Source organism: Dryas octopetala, chromosome 7 (assembly GCF_963921425.1).
Source record: "Dryas octopetala chromosome 7, drDryOcto1.1, whole genome shotgun sequence".
Classification (NCBI taxonomy): Eukaryota; Viridiplantae; Streptophyta; class Magnoliopsida; order Rosales; family Rosaceae; genus Dryas; species Dryas octopetala.
In genome coordinates, this window is record NC_141372.1 from 18735107 (window position 1) to 18753567 (window position 18461).

The following is an 18461-nucleotide window of genomic DNA, read 5'->3' on the forward strand; positions in this document are numbered from 1 at the left end:
TACAACATTTTTAAGTTGGGTTGTTGTATCCTGGAGGGGACAAGTCAAAAGTGTTTAATCTGCTACACAGGTTCGTGGTCTTACCAAACTGCAGAGGGCTTGAATCTCCTTAAAGAGAGAGAGATTTCCACGCCTCAACCTTATTGTCAACGTGCTACTCAAAGACAAATTTATTTTTTCTCTTATATATTTGTATCTTCTACATCAAATAGTTTAATTTTGCTTTATACAAAGCAGAGACCCATAAAAAGCTCTAGTTAAATGAGCTTGAGGAATTAAGGAAAGATTCTTACATTGTGCTAAAACCTACAAGGACCGTATGAGGTGTTCTACGATAACTACATTTTGAGGAAAACATTTTCATCTAATCAAAAAGTCCTTTTTATATAATTCTCATTTGCATTTGTTTCCTGGAAAATTGAAGTCTTGTTGGACTGGTCGTTTCCTTGTTCGCACTGTTTATCCTCATGGGGCGGTTGAAATTGAAAAATCCTAACAATGGTGATGTGTTTAAGGTCAATTGTCAAAGATTAAAACCATTTCTTGAGTTCAACATTCTGAGGTTAAGGAGGTCTTGCTTTGTGATCTGGTTTATCATGATTGATGTTCTTTGATTAGCTAATGTTTTAGGATTTTCCTTTGCTTTTTTTTTTTTGTTGTTGTGTTGCACACTCTCTCATATCTTTGGGAATTATCATTCATTATTTGTTGAGCTTCATTATTGGTAATTTCAAAGAAATAAGTGTATCATCTTTTAGATAATTTCTTGTAACCTTCTTCCTTCTTATTTCTTGTCATTGTTATGTTCTTCATTTCAAAACATTGAGGACAATGTTTGATTTAGGTTTGGGGGTAGAGTTTTGAACTTTCTAATATTTTCTTAGTTTAACAAAATTTTCTTCTATTAAAAAAAAACTTGTAGTTTTGTTTTTGTGTTGATTGCTTCACCATGATGAGATTGACTTTCTTGCATTCAATGCTTAGCTTTAGGAAATACATAATATTCTACTTTAATATTTTAGCAAAATAAGAATCTCTCTCATTAGATTTCATATTATTTTTATGATAGAATCATTTTTCAAAGTTCTTGAACTCAGAAAATTTACATTCACATGAGCCAACAAATGCATTTTAAAGTTAAAGAGTGAAATTTGCATTTTGCGATCAAGGATGTGGTAAGTTACCACAAACTTGATCCTGAGTTACCAATAACTTGAGCGAGATATCAAGAAGTGGTAACTCATCTAGATAGGAATTTTTTTGAAGAGTTACCACAAACTTGATTCGGAGTTACTAGTTCTTGAATAAACGCTCAAGAATATAGTAACTAGCAATCAAGAATGTGGTAAATTACCCAAAACTTGATTCAGAGTTACCAATAACTGGAGCGAGCTATCAAGAAGTGGTAACTCATCTAAATAGACCTTTTTTAATTTGAAGAGTTACCACAAACTTGATCCGGAGTTACCAGTTCTTGAATAAAGGCTCAAGAATGTGGTAACTAGAATGTGGTAAGTTACCACAAACTTGATCTCGAGTTACCAGTTCTTGAATAAACGCTCAAGAATGTGGTAATTAGCGATCAAGAATGTGGTAAGTTACCACAAACTTAATTATGAGTTACTAGTTCTTGAAGAAACGCTCAAGTAAGTGGTAACTAGCGATTAAAAATGTAGTCAGTTACCACAAATTTGATCCTGAATTACCAGATTCTTGACGGTATTGTATGCTTGTAGTCATTGTAGAATTTCGCAGTATTTCATACCTTTGTTTTAATTCCAAAACCCCAAAAGTGCTAAATTTCTAATTCTTCCTCCCTTTTTCCCTAGATCTATTTAGTTTATAGTCTATTGCATTTTACCTTATTTTCTTTGTTTTTTATTTCATCAAGAACCAACCATCAATCTCTTCAACTAGGTTAGGTTTAAAGTACGTAATATAAGTTTAAACTTGTGTATCTTTTTATTAAACACTTTTTTGGGTTCGACCTCGTCAACACTCAACTTGAATTTGTTTGATCCAAGCTGAGTTAGACACAGGTAAGGTAACTTAAAAACTCACTCAAACCTCAGTTATTTCATTTCTCACGTTCACTCAATCTAGCCCTTCACATTTTCTCTCAAAACCAAACACTCTCATCTCACTACTCATTTTCGGACAGTCACCTTGTGAGCCAGATATGACCACTTTCCAAGCTCTAAATGAGAAAACTCAAAATTTGTTTCTACCCTCCAAAAATCAAATCCATTCATTGAGTTATGAACCCTGTAGATTCTTCGTACTGGTTGTCACTCGGAGAAGACCCATTTCAGATTTTGGCTTTAATCTTCCTTTCCAGCCAGCCAATCTTCGAGATTTTTAATTCTCAAACTCCTAAAAAGTCAGAAATATTCAAGTAATGTTCTTGCATGTTGAAGATTCTTATTCAAATCCATAAAAGTTCATACTTTCTTTCATTTCTAAACATGAAAACTCATAAAGTCCTTGTTTTTGGTCTTGCATGTTGAAATCAAGGGGTTGCTCATCCAAATTCCAAACTTTCAGGTAAGGATTGGGACTAAATCCGATTGTATCTTGTTACCTTTGATCTTTGAAGTTAGATCCTAACTAGCCAAGAGGCTTCTCAAACATGCAAGGCAAGAATCAATGGCTAGAAGTGGAAATAAGACTCTTTTGGTTTCAAGTTAGCTATTAAGGCATATTTAAACAAGGTTTTGGGTGAGTTTTTTTGTGATTCTTAATTTGTTTTGAACTCTTTGGGAACCTGGTTTCATGTTGAGAATTTATTTTGAGTATCTTTTTAGTGAAAAAATCCCAAAATTGTGTTTACTTGTTAAGTTAGGGCATAACAATTGTATATATATAGATCTTGGGAATCCTGTCGTGTAAATTTTTTGTACACAATGATATTTGTCACTCAAAATGGGTATTTCATCACAGTTTAAAATCAGAAACTATCGTTTTAGATTCTCTACAACAACGGTAATTCCACAATACCTGTTGTCTCGGTGACTTATATACTAATGACACTGTTGTTCGCCACGTACATACCTAGACGATGGTATCAATTTTTAAAAGTGTCATTTAGAACCATTGTAAACAATGGTTTTGTATTAAAATGTAATGTTAATAGTCATATAGATCAACATATAGTCACTAAAACCATTGCCTAGGTGGATTATATACTATCATTTTGTTAGTTTTGTTTTTATTAACATACAACATTTTTTATTAATTTCATAGTATCATTGTTATTTTAACAATAATTTTTGAGGGCTACTATTTGCACACCCTTTTTTTTCTTTTTGCACACCCTTTTTCTCTTTTTTTCTCCTACACACCCCACACACTTATTTCAAATTCAAAATCTCTCAACACACACCCAACCCATTACTAAAATACCCTCATTTCATTACACACCCTTCTTTCTTTCCCTCTTTTTTTTCTCACGTTCACACCCCCCTCCCCCTGTTTTTTTTTTTTTTCTTCTTCTTCTTCTCCAACCCTCCCCCAGCCAGCCAGCCCCTCCACCCAACCCACCTAACCCCTCAGCCCCTGCACCGACCCCCCCCCCCCCCCCGCAGCACCACCTCCTCTCTCTCTTCCCCAGCCCACCCCAACCCAGCCCCGACCCACCCACTCAGCCCCTCACCAGACCACCTCCTTCCCTCCCGCACCCCAGCCCTGTAGCAGCACCACCTCATCTCTCTCTCTCCTCCCGCGCGCAGCTGCGCATCCGTTCGACACTGGCCCGCCGAAAATGTCACACTCGTTCGGCAGGCATCCGCCGAACGATGTGAGTGTTGTTCGGTAGGTACCCACCGAACATCAAGGACCCGTTCGGCAAGTGCTCGCCGAACCAGCTACTCGGAGAGAGAGAGAGAGAGAGAGAGAGAGAGAAAAGGGCACGCCGGTGGTTGGAAGCCGCTGCGCGCGGTGGCTGGAGGGCTGGGGTGGTCGGGGCTGGGTTTGGGTGGGCTGGGGCGGGGCTGGGGTGGTCGGGGCTGGGTTGGGGTGGGCTGGGGCGGGGCTGGGGTGGTCGGGAGAGATGGTACAGAGAGGGAGAATGGTGGTGGGCGTGGCTGTGCAAGCTTGAGAAAGATGGAGGGGTGTGTACGGGGGGGGATGGGAATGGGGTGTGTGGGTGTGTGGGTGAGGGGAGGGTTAAAGTGGTCTTTTTCTTGAGGCTTTTTTTTTTTTCAAAAGGGGTGTGCAAAAAGAAAAAAGAGGGTGTGCAAATAGCAGCCCTCTAATTTTTTTAGTCATAATATTGCTGATATTCACTCAAAATTGATAGAAAGTAATTTTGATATAATATTAAAATTCTTTCAAATGTATAAAGCCACAATATTAATGTAAATTTCAAACTGTTACCCACTAGAAATCAGTAGTTAGATTCCTTATTTCGCAGCAATCACACTCTTTGGGGGGACTTGGTATTGACTCTGACTCCGATTTCATTTTTTAAGTCATGATATTGTTGATATCCACTCAAAATTGATAGAAAATAATTTTGATATATAATATTAAAATTCTTTCGAATATATAAAGCCACAATATTAATGTAAATTTCAAACTTTTACCCACTAGAAATCAGTAGTTAGATTCCTTGTTTCACAACAACACACTCTTTGGGGGGACTTGGTATTGACTCTGACTTCGATTTCATCTTGAGTCATAGTTTCATACCAAAATTACCCTCAAAACTTTTTAATAACCTAAAATATAATGTACTTTGTACAAGGATGTTCACTAATTAAACGTACTCTAGATTAGATTTTAATTCATGATCATTAGTAAACGCATGAGTGACAATCATCTAAATTTTCATTGTGATTCTAGATCGTTAGTGAATAGTTTAATGGGAATGACTTCTCCCCACTCCAATTTCTTCTTTCCCCCATTCATTCTCTCTCCAATTCTAGATTAATACAAATGCCCTCAAAGTGTCACTGTGATGGAAAACACATAATTTTAAGAGAAAATTAGGGCATGTTTACCTAAAGGGAATGAGTGTAACGCCCCGAATCTCGGGCCCATAAACATACTGAAATATCAACCTTTTAAATCTGTTTTCTCTTTTCTTTGAGCCATGCACATAAATATAACTAAAAATAATTTTACCAAAAACATTTAAACGAAAACATTGTGTGAAAACAATTAAATAAAACTCCCGAGTCCCACTGCCTCGTCTTCTCTCCACTGCTTCCTCAGCCTGCTTAACCTGCGAAACAACCATAACCACACTGTACCATATCCATGGTACACCGGGTCATTCAAACAAACAACCCGGTAAGCTCACTAGAGCTTGTATGAGTGACATAACAAAATAATTATCCTCAATAAAAATCCTCAACTTCCATGCGTAATAATAATCCATAATAATATCCATAAATATTCAATCACACAATAACTCCATCACCAATCATCCAAGCATCAAGATAAATCATAAATCCTCGTATTCAAATCAAATCCCATCAATAAATAATAATCATCATTCTAGCAAATCAATTGCCTAAACATCAACTATTAACCTCAATTTCGAATCATTCACATCCTAACTCATAACCTCAATGCATATTCCATTCATCATTGTCCATCCTCAATATTCAAGCCTAGACTTTACCAAATCCTAGCCAAACCAAATCCTAGCAAACAAATGCACACAAGCACACAAGAAAACCAGCAAAACAGTTAAACTAACTAATTTCACTCACAGTGCGACCGCGTGAAAAGATCGAAATGCCCTTCACTGCGCCAATGCTCGGATATCAAATCCGACAGCATGACGGCATCGGGAATGCGATTTCCCGGGCCCGTGTACCTGTTAAGACCAGACAACCAAATAAATACCAATCAGGAACACAAATAGTCGCTGAACGACCAAAACGGCGGTAACCACCACACACGGTGGCTGCCCAACCCCAAACAACACACAAACATCATCAAATTCTCACCACCGGACCAGGAAAGGCTTCTGGAGGTTCCGAAGAGGCATACCGACGAAGAAGACCACCCAAATCGTTGCCACACAAGGCGGAGCTACAGTGCACGTGGCTGCAAAACGATGATTTTGAAATGGATTCGCAAATTGGCTAAATCCTCCAACACAGAACTGAAAAGCATGAAAAGAGGAGCCAAATCGATACCTGGGTCGAAGCCAAATGTCGCCGGAAACGCTCGAAAATCGCCGGAGAAGCCGTCGGCCTAGGAACTTTGATTCGCCGCCGTGGGAGGTCGCCGGAGCTAAGGAAGAGTACAGGGAGGCTCGCCGCGACGAGGGGAAGACAACCCAGGTGGTCCGGAGTCGCGTTGTGGCCGGAAAATGCAGATCGCCGGCGAAGCTCCAAGGATCGGCCTCAGCTGGTTCGCGGATCTGGGGAGGTTTCTGGGCTGCGCCGCCACCAGGGGAAGGAAGAGGGAAGGACGGCGAGGATTTCTTGGCTGGTCCCGTCGCCAGCCACGGCCGGACGCGCTGCCACGCGCCGGTGGCAGATCGGCGAAGGTGAGAGGTGCGAGAGACAGGGGCGCGGGGAGAGAGAGAGAGAGAGAGAGAGAGTGTGTTATAAAAATCTGAAATTTTGGGTTTTTAAACCACTTTCGTAAAAATTACAAATTTGCCCTTTACTTCAAAAGCTCGTAACTTTCAAACCATAACTCCAATCGATGCATGCCGCGTGTCTACGAACTCGTGGGATCGAGACCTTTCCAACGTGCCCAAAGTCCAAGGCGAAAGCCCACTAGTTTTAAAAGTCAACTTTTTGTCGCGCCCAATTTAACACAAAATTTTAAAAATTAACCCAAAACCTCTTTAAATTCTAAATAAATTCTCAAAATCCTTAAAATAAATTCTCAAAATATTTAAAATAAATCTTTTAAAAATACGGGGTCTTACAATGAGAATGGGGGAATGGGAATGATTCTCATTTCATTCTCATTCCTGTGTTTACTAACATTTGGGAATCATTCTCATTTTCATTCTCATTCATGTGTTTACTTAACAGTTGTGAATGTGAATCATTCTCATTCCCTTGTTTACTAAACTTGGAGCGAAAAGGGAATGCATGTGGGGCCCACCAAAATCAGGAATGAGATTCCTAATTTTGGGGGAATGGGATTCCTTAGGGGGGTCCCGGAATGAGGGAGGGGGAATCAGAATGAAATTTTCATGTCCAAAATGCTCCCACATTTTTTATGAAAAATAAAAAATATCCTTTATTTTATCATTTAAAATGAATATTTAAATAAATATTCATCTTTTTTAATATTTATCATTTAAAAAATTGTGATTAATAAATATAATAGAGTAAAAAATTGATAGAAATATAATGGATTAAAAAAAGAATTAATTATCCTAGGCTACCTTTTACTTATTGTTTTTACTCTCCAGTACAACAATTAATTTTATTTAACAACAAGGTAAGTTGCAGCTACCTGATTTATCTTGAAATATGATCAATTGCCATTTTATTTCCTTTTTGTCTTTCTCTTTCTTCTCTCTCTCCCCCCGCTATGTCTCTCTTCTCTTTCATCTTCATCATCTTCTTGTTCTTCTTCTTTGCAAAGTAAGCACCTCTGGGATGAACACCACCACCACGAGTAGCGCTGGTGTCAACGACCTTGAAAATCTCAACGCCGACCAAGAAGCAATGGATATGCTCTGAGCTCGATCGAAGCTTTTGGATCTGCTCTGACCATTCCGGCTTCTCCTCGATTGGGCATGATCACAGATCGTGGTAGACTCCTACTTTGATTTCATATCAGTAGAAGGTTCTTGATTTTTTTTTTTTTAAGCTCAGTTTCTGAAACTGCAATTTCTAGAATGTTGTAAGTGAACTGAAACTGCAGTTTATTGGAGTTGCAGTTACTAACTGCAGTTTCTGAAACTGCAGTTTATTAGAGTTGCAAGCTTGCAGTTGCAGTTACTAATTGCAAGTGAAACTGCAGTTTATTGCAGACTTACAGTTGCAGTTACTAACTGCAGTTTCTTACTGTAGTTTATTGGAATTGCAAGCTTGCAGTTGCAGTTACTAATTGCAATTGTAGTTTTTTTTGTAAGCTCAGTTTCTGAAACTGCAATTTCTGAAACGTTGTAAGTGAACTTAAACTACAGTTTATTGGAGTTGCAAGCTTGCAGTTGCAGTTATTAATTGCAAGTGAAACTGCAGTTTATTGCAGACTTGCAGTTGTAGTTACTAACTGCAGTTTCTGAAACTGTAGTTTATTGGAATTGCAAGTTTGCAGTTGCAGTTACTAATTGCAAGTGAAACTGCAGTTTATTGGAGTTGTAGACTTGCAGTTGCAGTTACTAACTGCAGTTTCAGAAACTGCAATTTATTGAAGTTGCAGACTTGCAGTTGCAGTTACTATAGATGGAACTGTAGAGATTGAACCTCTTTTTTTCGTTGTTGATGTAGTAGTTGCATAAAGATGCTTGAGAGTGAAGATGAACAATTGTCAATTTGGTAAAGTTGAAGAAAAAAATCGATTTGGCCAACAAAACAAGGTGTCTGCATGTTATGTTTTTGGGCTGGTGGAAAGTGTCCACATGTTAATAGAAATGGATTGAGTGTTTTTTGTTAATGTTTTGCTTTATTAGTACCTTATAATTAATAGACTCTTAAAAAAATTGTGAATATTAAATAGTTGATAGAAATAAATTGTAAATATAAATAGTTAGCAAATGGATTAATAAATAAAAATATTAAAATTGTGAATATTAATAAATACAAATATTAAAATTGTGAATATTAAAATTGTGATTAATAAATATAATGGATTAATAAATAGTTGATAGAAATATAAATAGTAGTAAAATGAATTTTATCATTTAAAAAATTGTGATTAATAAATAGCATCTAAAAAATATAATGGATGTTGTAGAAGGACATTTTAGTAATCAAACTCATTTTTATTATGATTCCTACTAGTTAGTAAACACGTTTATGGAAATCAACTTTATTTTCATTCTCATTCCTAACAGTTAGTAAACACGTTAATGAGAATGGCTGATTTCGATTCCTATTCATTATGATTCCTTCTCATTCCAATTTATTCTGATTCTTTTCATTCAAATTCCTTCTCATTATGATTCCTGCTTATTCTGATTTCTGCTCATTCCGATTCTAGTTTAGTAAACATGCCCTTACAGCTTACACCCTTGAGGTTTTATGTGTTTCACAACTTGCACTCTACTGTTTCATTTTTTTCAATTTAGTTCATAACATTTTGATTTACTTACAATTGACTACTGCTGTTTGTTTGATCATCTAATCAAGTATTAACTAATGACGTAGCAATTGCGGGTCCCAAATTTTTTCTAACTTGTAAACCTCCCAAATTATCCCATAGGAAGTGTTTTAGTTTTTTTATTATGGATTTTGGTTTTTCAACAACCTCCAAAATGCATATTAAACTTGATTTAACAAAAATGTCCATGAAGAGAAGTTATTTGGTCTTACATAGACAAAAATATGGAACTGGCAACTGTCACGTCATTAATTAATGTTTGATTAGACGGTCAAGGCATACGGTAGTAATAAACTGAAAGTAAATCAAAATGTTAGATAATAACTTGAAAAATTGAAATGATAGGGTGCAATAAAACACCTCAAACATTAGGGGTGAAAGTTGTACTTTGCTCTAATTTTAAGTATGTGTCCAACTTCATGCAAACTTTAAAATGAAAAAATAAAAATAAAAAATCAACCAAGCCCTTATTTATAAGATCCTACATTGACTACAATCAATGGGTTATAAATTTATAATAGGAAACCCCCTTCCAGCTGTATGGGAACAAAAAAGATTATAAAAATGAATAAAACAAAACAAATTGACAATCAGACAAAGTACAATTAAAAGATACTACCTAGACGAGTAGCAAGAGTTCGTCCTTTACAGAAGAACACAAGAAAGTGGAACATGAGACAAAATTAATGATGATTACAACTTAATGAGCTTTTCAATACAGAGCATTTTACATGATTTCATATACTCTCTTGAAAATGCTGTTCACAACCCAGGTTTTTGCATATATGACGAATGAAATTAGCTTTGAGAACCAGGACAAGAAATCTAGCAGCCTTTTGATTCTAATAGAAAGTAGCAAAAATTTTACAACACCTCTTTGCATGACAGGTGGAAGCAAATGCCCATTGCTTAGCAAATAGAAGTTGATAGAGGGGCATTGAGCCACGCTCTCCATGAGCTTGTATAAAAGAGGAAGGTTTTGAGAAACAGAATATGGTTGTCGTTGAATGTTCATTCCCTCTTATCTTCTTCTGATTCATCTTCATCAAAATCTTCGCTGCTTCCAACATTCTTCTCTTGCTTGACTAAGCTGATATCACCTTCTGGTTTGCCCGCAGTTAGAGATTGAGATTCTTCATCATCTGATTCTTCTCCAGCATTCTCAGAGTAAGCATACCTATGTACAGTTGGCAAAACAAATCAGCTCAGTAATGTACAAGGGAACTTGAAAATTGTATGCCATGAAAACATTTGCCTAAACGAGCCATAATGTCAGTTATATTTCATGTCGTTTAACTGGCCAGAGAAAGAAGAGGGGCTATGCACGGGGAAAACTTTCATCAACTGTATTAAAAAAAAAAAAAAAAAAGGACCATAATTAACTAAAAAAGCATGCAGACGATTGATGCTTTGACATAATGCTTTAGCTAAGAAGACTCTGTTATGGGTAGCAATACAATCTCCAGAAAAAGATGCAACTGAATCTAAGTCAGCTACATTCCTAGCCCACTCCTCCATAAAGGATGTCTTATTGACCTAACAAAAGGGGATGAGTTCTTCTAATTCCTTCATCTTATACGTATATATTTTTTCCTTCTATTTGAGTAGTATTAGCACATTAACATGTGCTTTGCACGAATTAGAGTATAACAAAGAAAAGAAAAGTGAAATATGTTGTTCTTTTTCTTTCTTTCCGATGTACGTTTGTTCTTGGTAACTAATTTTCATGCAACTCCCCTACACTTGAATTATGGAGTATGGTGATAAAAGATTACTTATCTTTAAAAGGTACATTACGCATAAAACAGAAACATATATCAAATTTACACTGTTTTTTATTAATTATGAAGGTTTTATATTTTCAGATTTTAAAACAAGAAATTTCAATACCAAATCAAGTGATTTAGTTGATTTATTATCAAGCATTAAATTTCTTAATAGAACATATATTGATTAAGGTTCCTAGTTGAGAAGAAAACCATAGTTGAGAAGAAATGCAGTAAAATATAGGAAAGTAAATTTTTGATTAGTGTTCTTTTTCCCCAAAAATATCATTTGATTGGATTTGTGGGATGGAAAAGTCCTGCCTATTAAATTATGGCTCCACAAAGTATCTCAAAATAATCCACAGCCTTGTCTGTCTCCAAAATATAAGAAACACTCCACCAAGTATCATGCGTCCCCTGATCCTTGCAAATATACTATCACAAGCCTCACATGGAACCAAGATAAATAACACCAGCAAATAACCTTTTGAAGGCATATTACCACAATGATATCATCCTAAACTGACCCTCCCTCCCAACCCTAAACCTACAGTACTTAAGAGAACTCATCCCAACTCCCCACCATTTTCCACCAGACTTACTAGATCTCTCAACTACAAACCTCCAAAGACATTTCCCAAATAGAGCCTTATTGGAAGTACTGATTGTTCAGAGTATTGTGATTTTAACTGACTATGAAACTGCTGCATAATGAGCTCACTTTGGCCAACCAGAAGTTCAGGAGACTTTATAGACAAGGAAAGAAAAGAAACAGAAGCATCCTATTGATTGGTTTAAAATTAAACATTATAACGCACCGTTGAGAGCTCTGAGAAGGTGCCCAAAGGTAGCAGATAACACAGAGCAATGCAAATGCAAGAATATCCCAGAAAGCAGTGATGACCCAACCAGTCTGCCACCTCTCATTGAATGGATCAGTTGCTTTAAAGTACACCTGCAGGTGCAAGCTTGTCAAATTCATAGTAGTTTAGAAAAAGATAAAATATTGAAACGATGAAACATAGGTATACAAAGAACCCATGTTTTGAAAAAGTACGAGAAAAAGAAACAGAATGGGGAAAGGGAAAGGAAATAGAGAGAGATGAGTCAATTGCATATTCTAACTAAAAATGGGCAATCCGCAAAATCATTTTAATGAGAATTAGGGAATTTTCATTTCTTTATATTTTGTGTCCGAGGTACCAGCTGTATAACTCTCCATGGCCAATTTCACAGAGGGGGACTTGATGGGGATTATGCTGGCCTACACACTCACTTTAGGCATAGGCACAAAAAAGTTGATTAGGCTATTTTATTTAACTTATATTTTCTTTTAATATCATTTACTAATTTAATACTTCCTCATTCTTTGGGGTTTTATTTTGGATTTCCCATATAAATAGGCCACCCGGCCCACCATCTTGTTATCGAATCTAGCTTGTGCCTATTGATTTGATAATACAAGATTAAAGTTGAATAAAGTTCCTTTAGTTTTTTTTTTTTAATTAATCTCTTGGTCTACATCACAATACTTCAAAACATCATTTTGGGATGATAAAGTTCCCCTTCACTTCAAGGTAAAGAACTATAACGAACCTAAGAGAAAGCAGCTATTCATGACATAAGGTCCATGAACCAACAGAACTTACAGAAAGGTAAACGAAATTATGTAAGAATGATATCTATCAACTGGGCCGAACTAAGCTAAAATAAGTTGAGCTTTAATTTTTAATCTTGCATGATGTTATTGAGAGCCACCTGAATGCAACATGAAGTCATACCAAAGCAATGAAGCTCATAGAGAGGTAATATATCTGTCAATCAGAGACATGTTTGGAGGAGAAGCAGATGCTGTTCCAGGTTTTTCAGTTCTCATGGAGGTCAATTCTGAGTGACTGCAGCTATTTTACAGCTTTAAAATAGCCTCTCTTATGATGCATTAATCGGAAAAAAAGAAAAAGAATGAAATTAAAAAGTTCAAAATAATAAAATTAAGTAAAAGACCTCATATCAGGTTGTAAAAGTATTTCATACTTCAGAAAAATCTATCTATTGCAAGTTTTGGTTTATTCTTCTCAGTAAAATCAAGTCAATACATATGGTAAATGTAACCGGATTTACTTTCTTTGGGTGATCTTGATGAAATCTATTCTTTCATGCGCAATCCAGAGAGACAAGAGAGATTTTGAAATAAATAAAAAGCAACCTTCCAGATTGCACTAACATAAATACACATGCATATAATTTTTAAGATATTCAAATCCTCAGTAAAGATGAATTGATCCCATTGCACACGTATTTACTAAAACCATACCTCATAAGCTATCCATGCAACTGAGGCAATGACTGCCACTGCTAATGCATTTGAGAACTTCCTATACATATCCAATTTAACAGAGCTTCTCTTTGCCTGGAAAAGAATATATAGTTCAGCAACTAAAACTTTCATGGTATGGAGAGAAAAGAAAATTGAAAGTGAACAATGCTATTGCAACTTAAATAGAAGAATTTAAAAGGCAAAGCAGAAACCACAGTTCTTTAATTAAATTGATTTACCTGTAGCTGCTCTAGTGTTCTTGAGAGAGAAGTAAAAATCCACAAAATCAAAAATGCGTCCAAGAACGCATCAGGAAGAACTAGAAATAATCTTGCTCTTCCTGACACGTCATTGATTGTCCCCACATACTCAGTAATATTAAGCAACTCTGTTGCCAGAAAAAATGTTATTCCAAGAAGAAGAACCTTTGAGGTAAGACCCCCAAGAGTGGGCCGTACTACACCATAACCCATTGAAACAATGAGAATAAGAAGACGGGAAACTGTTTTTCTTACAGCTCCAACTGTCACAACCAATGTTGTAACAAAAACTGGCCTCATCCCTGTATAATTAAAGTTTACATAATCGATATACCAAAGAATCATCTCAAACAGTCCAAGTGCAATAACAGCCGTGATGCAATGCTGAAGTTGCAGAATATCCTTCCAAAACCTCACATACTGAGTGAACCAAATTACACCAAGCAACACATAAGCAAGTGACATAAACACATAAAACTTCATTAGTGGAGCCATTCGACCAGGTAGATAACCATCGGGATTTCTCCACAAAGTCTTCCCACTCATTATAAGCTCCTTCAGTTTTGGATCGCATGCTACGAAAAACAAGTTATACATCCCAGTTTTTGTGATGAAAACCTCTTTATACTCCATATTGGCATATAGATAATTCCCACTGAATTGTACATTTATGACAATAGGCCAGTTAATATCTGTTGCAGATGGTCTCCTAATGACTTCACCTTGTTTACAACCTTCCATCTTAGCAAGATCAGGGGTGCAACATATAGCTCTTTGTCCTCCATAAGCAGAACCACCAATATTATTACGATCAGCTGCCTCAAAAATTATAACTTGTACCAACCCAGTACTATGCTCCATGTCTGTATGCTGGTCAGCAGCATCCTTGCTCCTCAAGAAGGTGATATTCTCGAATCTGTTCCACTTGAAAATGTCAGAGACAAGAGCAATGATAAAAGATTCAATTAGAGAGGAGAAACAGGTAATAAAGGAGCAATGCAGGCATACAACAAGAGTATATATGCTTCCAAATAAATTCATGTCATGTAAATGCAAAGAGGCTACAATTTAGTTTGACTTTCTGCAGCATATAACGGGTGCAGTGTCTCTAAGACTTCAGGCCAAAAAGTGTCTCTCAGATATTCAGATCCTTGCTAACAAAATGATTCTGCGCTTCGTGAATGGCAAGGTGAGGTCACTTAGAGACTAGGAAATGATGCTCACACTAAAGAAAATAGGCATTTAATAATAGGCCCCTGATAGGTATTTATTTTATTCAGATGTCTGTATGTGCTGATTTAAAAATTTTCAGTCCCTAGCCAGTGCCAACCTATCAGTTTATACCCACTGTCACTGCACTTTTAATGCCACTAAGTGGCAGTTATATCACTGCAATTACATGGATCAATCCCTGTCACGCAACACAGAATCTCAGGGGGAGAAAGTTATAAAATGCCGAAACTTTTGCCCTTAAATTTAAATCACCGCATGCACACTTGTGAGCACAGTAAAAACCAATCATGGACTAGGCAATAAATTTGTATAAAGAAAACTAACAAGGGCCGCATTGGTTGCATGAATATAGAATCCTCGACAAGGGTATTATAGGCCTTATTACAAACATCTAATTTAATTTCTTTGAAATGAACTGATGTGAAATAAAGTTTTACACCCTGTACTCATGGAGACAATTCCCAGAAATCCCTGTTTTCCTGTTCTTTGATGCCACGAGATCATAGTTCCATATATATTTTCTTCGATAAGTAGTTCCATATCATAATCCATATCACCATCGACAGTCATCATAAACTCTAATGACTTGGTAAATTTACTTAAATAAAGTACATATTGGTGCTTGCAGTGGAAATTATTTGATAACTAATTTGCATTAAAAACTGTATTGGGAAGCTACTAATTAAAAGCCCAAGGTTATAAGCTGAAAACTTAAATCTTGAACATTGTACCATATCCCTATGATCTACCCTGAGATTGTTACTACTGTTTTACATAATTTCCCACTTTTGGTCCATCTCCCATTCAGATAAATTGAACTAGGATGAGAATACACAACAATTTAAATCTAGGACACATTTTCTTGGCTACTAAACAAAATTGAAAAATCCACTTAAAAGTTGAAAATCCAAATCATGTTTTGTTTCATATTCCAATAACCCAGAAACCGAATGCAGAAATCATACTCTCAAGCAGGGCCTCAGATCTAACAAGAAGCTGAAAATGAAAGACGCGCATGCAACATTACCGAATATAAGAGCGGGCATCGTCGAGGGACAGAGAGGCGGCGATGCCTTCGCTGCCGCCGGAGAGAAGGTAAGCGTTGCCGACTTCTCTGAAAGTTTGGTTGTCGTAGATGTGAATTGATGCATTGGTGGGATTTGCAATTAATGATAATAGGAGGAGAAGCAGTGACCAGGTCAGGTAAATGCCATCGCTGCTGCTGCTGCTTCTTCTTCTTCTTCTTCGTTCTCGCTGGATTGTGAAATCCATCGTCTTTAGAGTTGCTGTGTTTTGGTGAATTTGAGGCTTAAACTGAAGATTTGAGAGATCCGGCGATGGCGATGGCGATGTTGGAGTGAGAGAGAAGCAATGTTCATGTCCCTCTCACTGACTCTGTCGGCCAGGCTGGAGTTAGATTTACGGGGCCAAATTGCCACCTCACCGGCAAAATGGTTTTTATTATGAGTCCATTAATTCCAATACATGACAATCCAAAAATTTAAATGGCTGAAATACATTCACAAATTATATAGATTATATTTTAAGTTGGTTTACAAATTATAAAATATTTTAAATTTCTTCATTAATTATAGGATTCATTTCAAGTTGGCCGTCAACTACACATACTAAAATTTGAACACATGACCACTTAAGGAAAGTCAAAATGTGAATTCCACTACATCATTTAACCACTTGTGATATTAAAGTACATAAAATATATTTATAGGCATACTAATATTTGAAATATAATAATTTATAAAATTAAATATATTTTATATAGCATTTCTTTTTTTGATATATTATTTTAAGCCTCTAAATAAATATTATCATTGCAAAAAGTCTAAAAATATTACTAGTTTATATTTTGGCTTATTCACACTATTGCCCCCTATAAGATACACTTTTTTTCACTTTGCCCCCTGAAACTTAAATCCTCTCAGTTTGCCACCTGAACTTCACAAAGTTGTTACAAAAGACCCTATGCCGTTAACTCTGTCAATTTTTCCGTTAAAATAGCTGACATGGCACCTATATGGCATGAGTGAGACCCTTTTTTAGTTATGTAAGATCCATGTAGACAAGCAAAATTATAGAAAATTGACATGGATCTTATTATTTTTAGTTTAAAAATTATTTTTTTTGTCCACATGGATTTTACATAACTAAAAAAGAGTCTCACTCATGCCATATAGGTGTCACGTCAGCTATTTTAACGGAAAAATTGACAGAGTTAACGGCATAGGGTCTTTTGCAATAACTTTGTGAAGTTCAGGTGGCAAACTGAGAGGATTTAAGTTTCAGGGGGCAAAGTGAAAAAAAATGTATCTTACAGGGGGCAATGGTGTAAATAAGCCTTATATTTTATATAATTTATAGTTTCTAAATTGTAAAAATATTACTAAAAGTCCAAAACGATAATTTATAATTTATATACTAAAATTATTATTGTATGGGTTAATTTTTAAGGTATAAGGTTTCGAACCTTATGGTTTAGGGTATAAGGTTATGGTGTAGTGTGAATGCACTTTGACTCTCTTTAAGTGGTCATGGGTTCGAACCCTAGCATGTATTGAAAACACCTTATACTTTTTTTTATTCAATATATATAACTTTTTTATAATATATAATAAAATATATAAATAGTCCGGACCGGTCCCCTTTTTTTTCATCAACCCAGTTTTATTTACCATTTTGTATGTTTTTTGTTAGTTAATCGAAAATTTTGAAATGCTTTATAGTTTGTGGATCAACTTGAAATGAACCCTATAGTTAATAGGGAAATTTGAAATGTTTTATAGTTCTACTTGAACCAATTTAAATTATAGATAACATTCTAGAAGGCCAAAGATAAAGAAGCCAGCGAAAAAACAAACCACCACGTGTCAAAGATAAAAAAAATTTCTAGCGTGTCCCTACTAATTCTTTCTTCAGTTCCGGGCTAAGAGAAAGCAAAAAACCAAAATAAAAACTTGAAACTAACACAAGCCCAACCCACCTAAAATTAGAGCGTGAAAGTCAACACAAACTTTGCAAAATCCATCTCAAGATAACCCTAAACTCATAATCATCTACTTATAAATTTGCAAAAAACATGAAATTTATGAGTTTTCTATTCTTATTTTGTTCTCTGTCACTTCTTGATGCAGAACAATTTCACAAAAAAAAAGTTTTTGAGTTTTATGTTCAAATCTTTAAAGTACACACCTAGAAGAACTTCATAAATAAGGTAAGATTTCAACAAAACCCATGTACAGTTTTAGAATTGAAGATAAACTCAACAAAATCGAGTTCAAAGAGTATGCATATTACAAAGACTCAAGAAAAAGGAAAAATACTATTTTTCGTGAAATTGTTCTTTATTTTTCGACTCTGATCAATTTTTTCGTTTCTAAATAACAAGAATGATCAATGTAGAATTATATTTTCAATAAACCTAAAACTTACTTCTTCTTTTTTTAATCTTTTTCTATAATTTCCTTTCCACACCCAAAATAGTTATTATTCATTTGAAAATCCAAAAATCCATTTACAGTTTCAATCTTGACAAAAAAAATGACATGCAAGTTATGCATATTCAATAACATTAAAAAAAAAAAAAATCAATATTTCTTAAAGGTTTAATTTCCTTATTTC

At 35.7% G+C, this 18461-nt stretch overlaps 2 protein-coding genes across 2 annotated transcripts in view; both read right to left on the bottom strand.

Annotated features, from left to right (window-relative positions):
* The window catches only part of LOC147280262 (uncharacterized), a 64235-nt gene extending 57262 nt beyond the window's left edge, over positions 1–6973 (bottom strand). Inside the window, exons 1-3 of the mRNA XM_086252164.1 lie at positions 6955–6973; positions 6150–6573; positions 5958–6057 (exon numbers count right to left, since the gene is read on the bottom strand). Coding sequence (XP_086108290.1) covers positions 5958–6057; positions 6150–6573; positions 6955–6973 — 543 coding nt within the window. The remainder of the gene's footprint in view (positions 1–5957; positions 6058–6149; positions 6574–6954) is intronic.
* A 2794-nt stretch (positions 6974–9767) lies between these two features.
* On the bottom strand, positions 9768–16263 carry LOC147280267 (Lung seven transmembrane receptor family protein). Its single transcript, XM_086250585.1, has 5 exons — positions 15853–16263; positions 13572–14508; positions 13330–13425; positions 11834–11970; positions 9768–10426 (listed from the first exon to the last, which is right to left on the bottom strand). Exons 1-5 carry the CDS (start codon positions 16095–16097, stop codon positions 10261–10263), a joined length of 1581 nt encoding a protein of 526 aa, XP_086106711.1. The 5' UTR covers positions 16098–16263; the 3' UTR covers positions 9768–10260.
* Positions 16264–18461: the final 2198 nt, after the last annotated feature.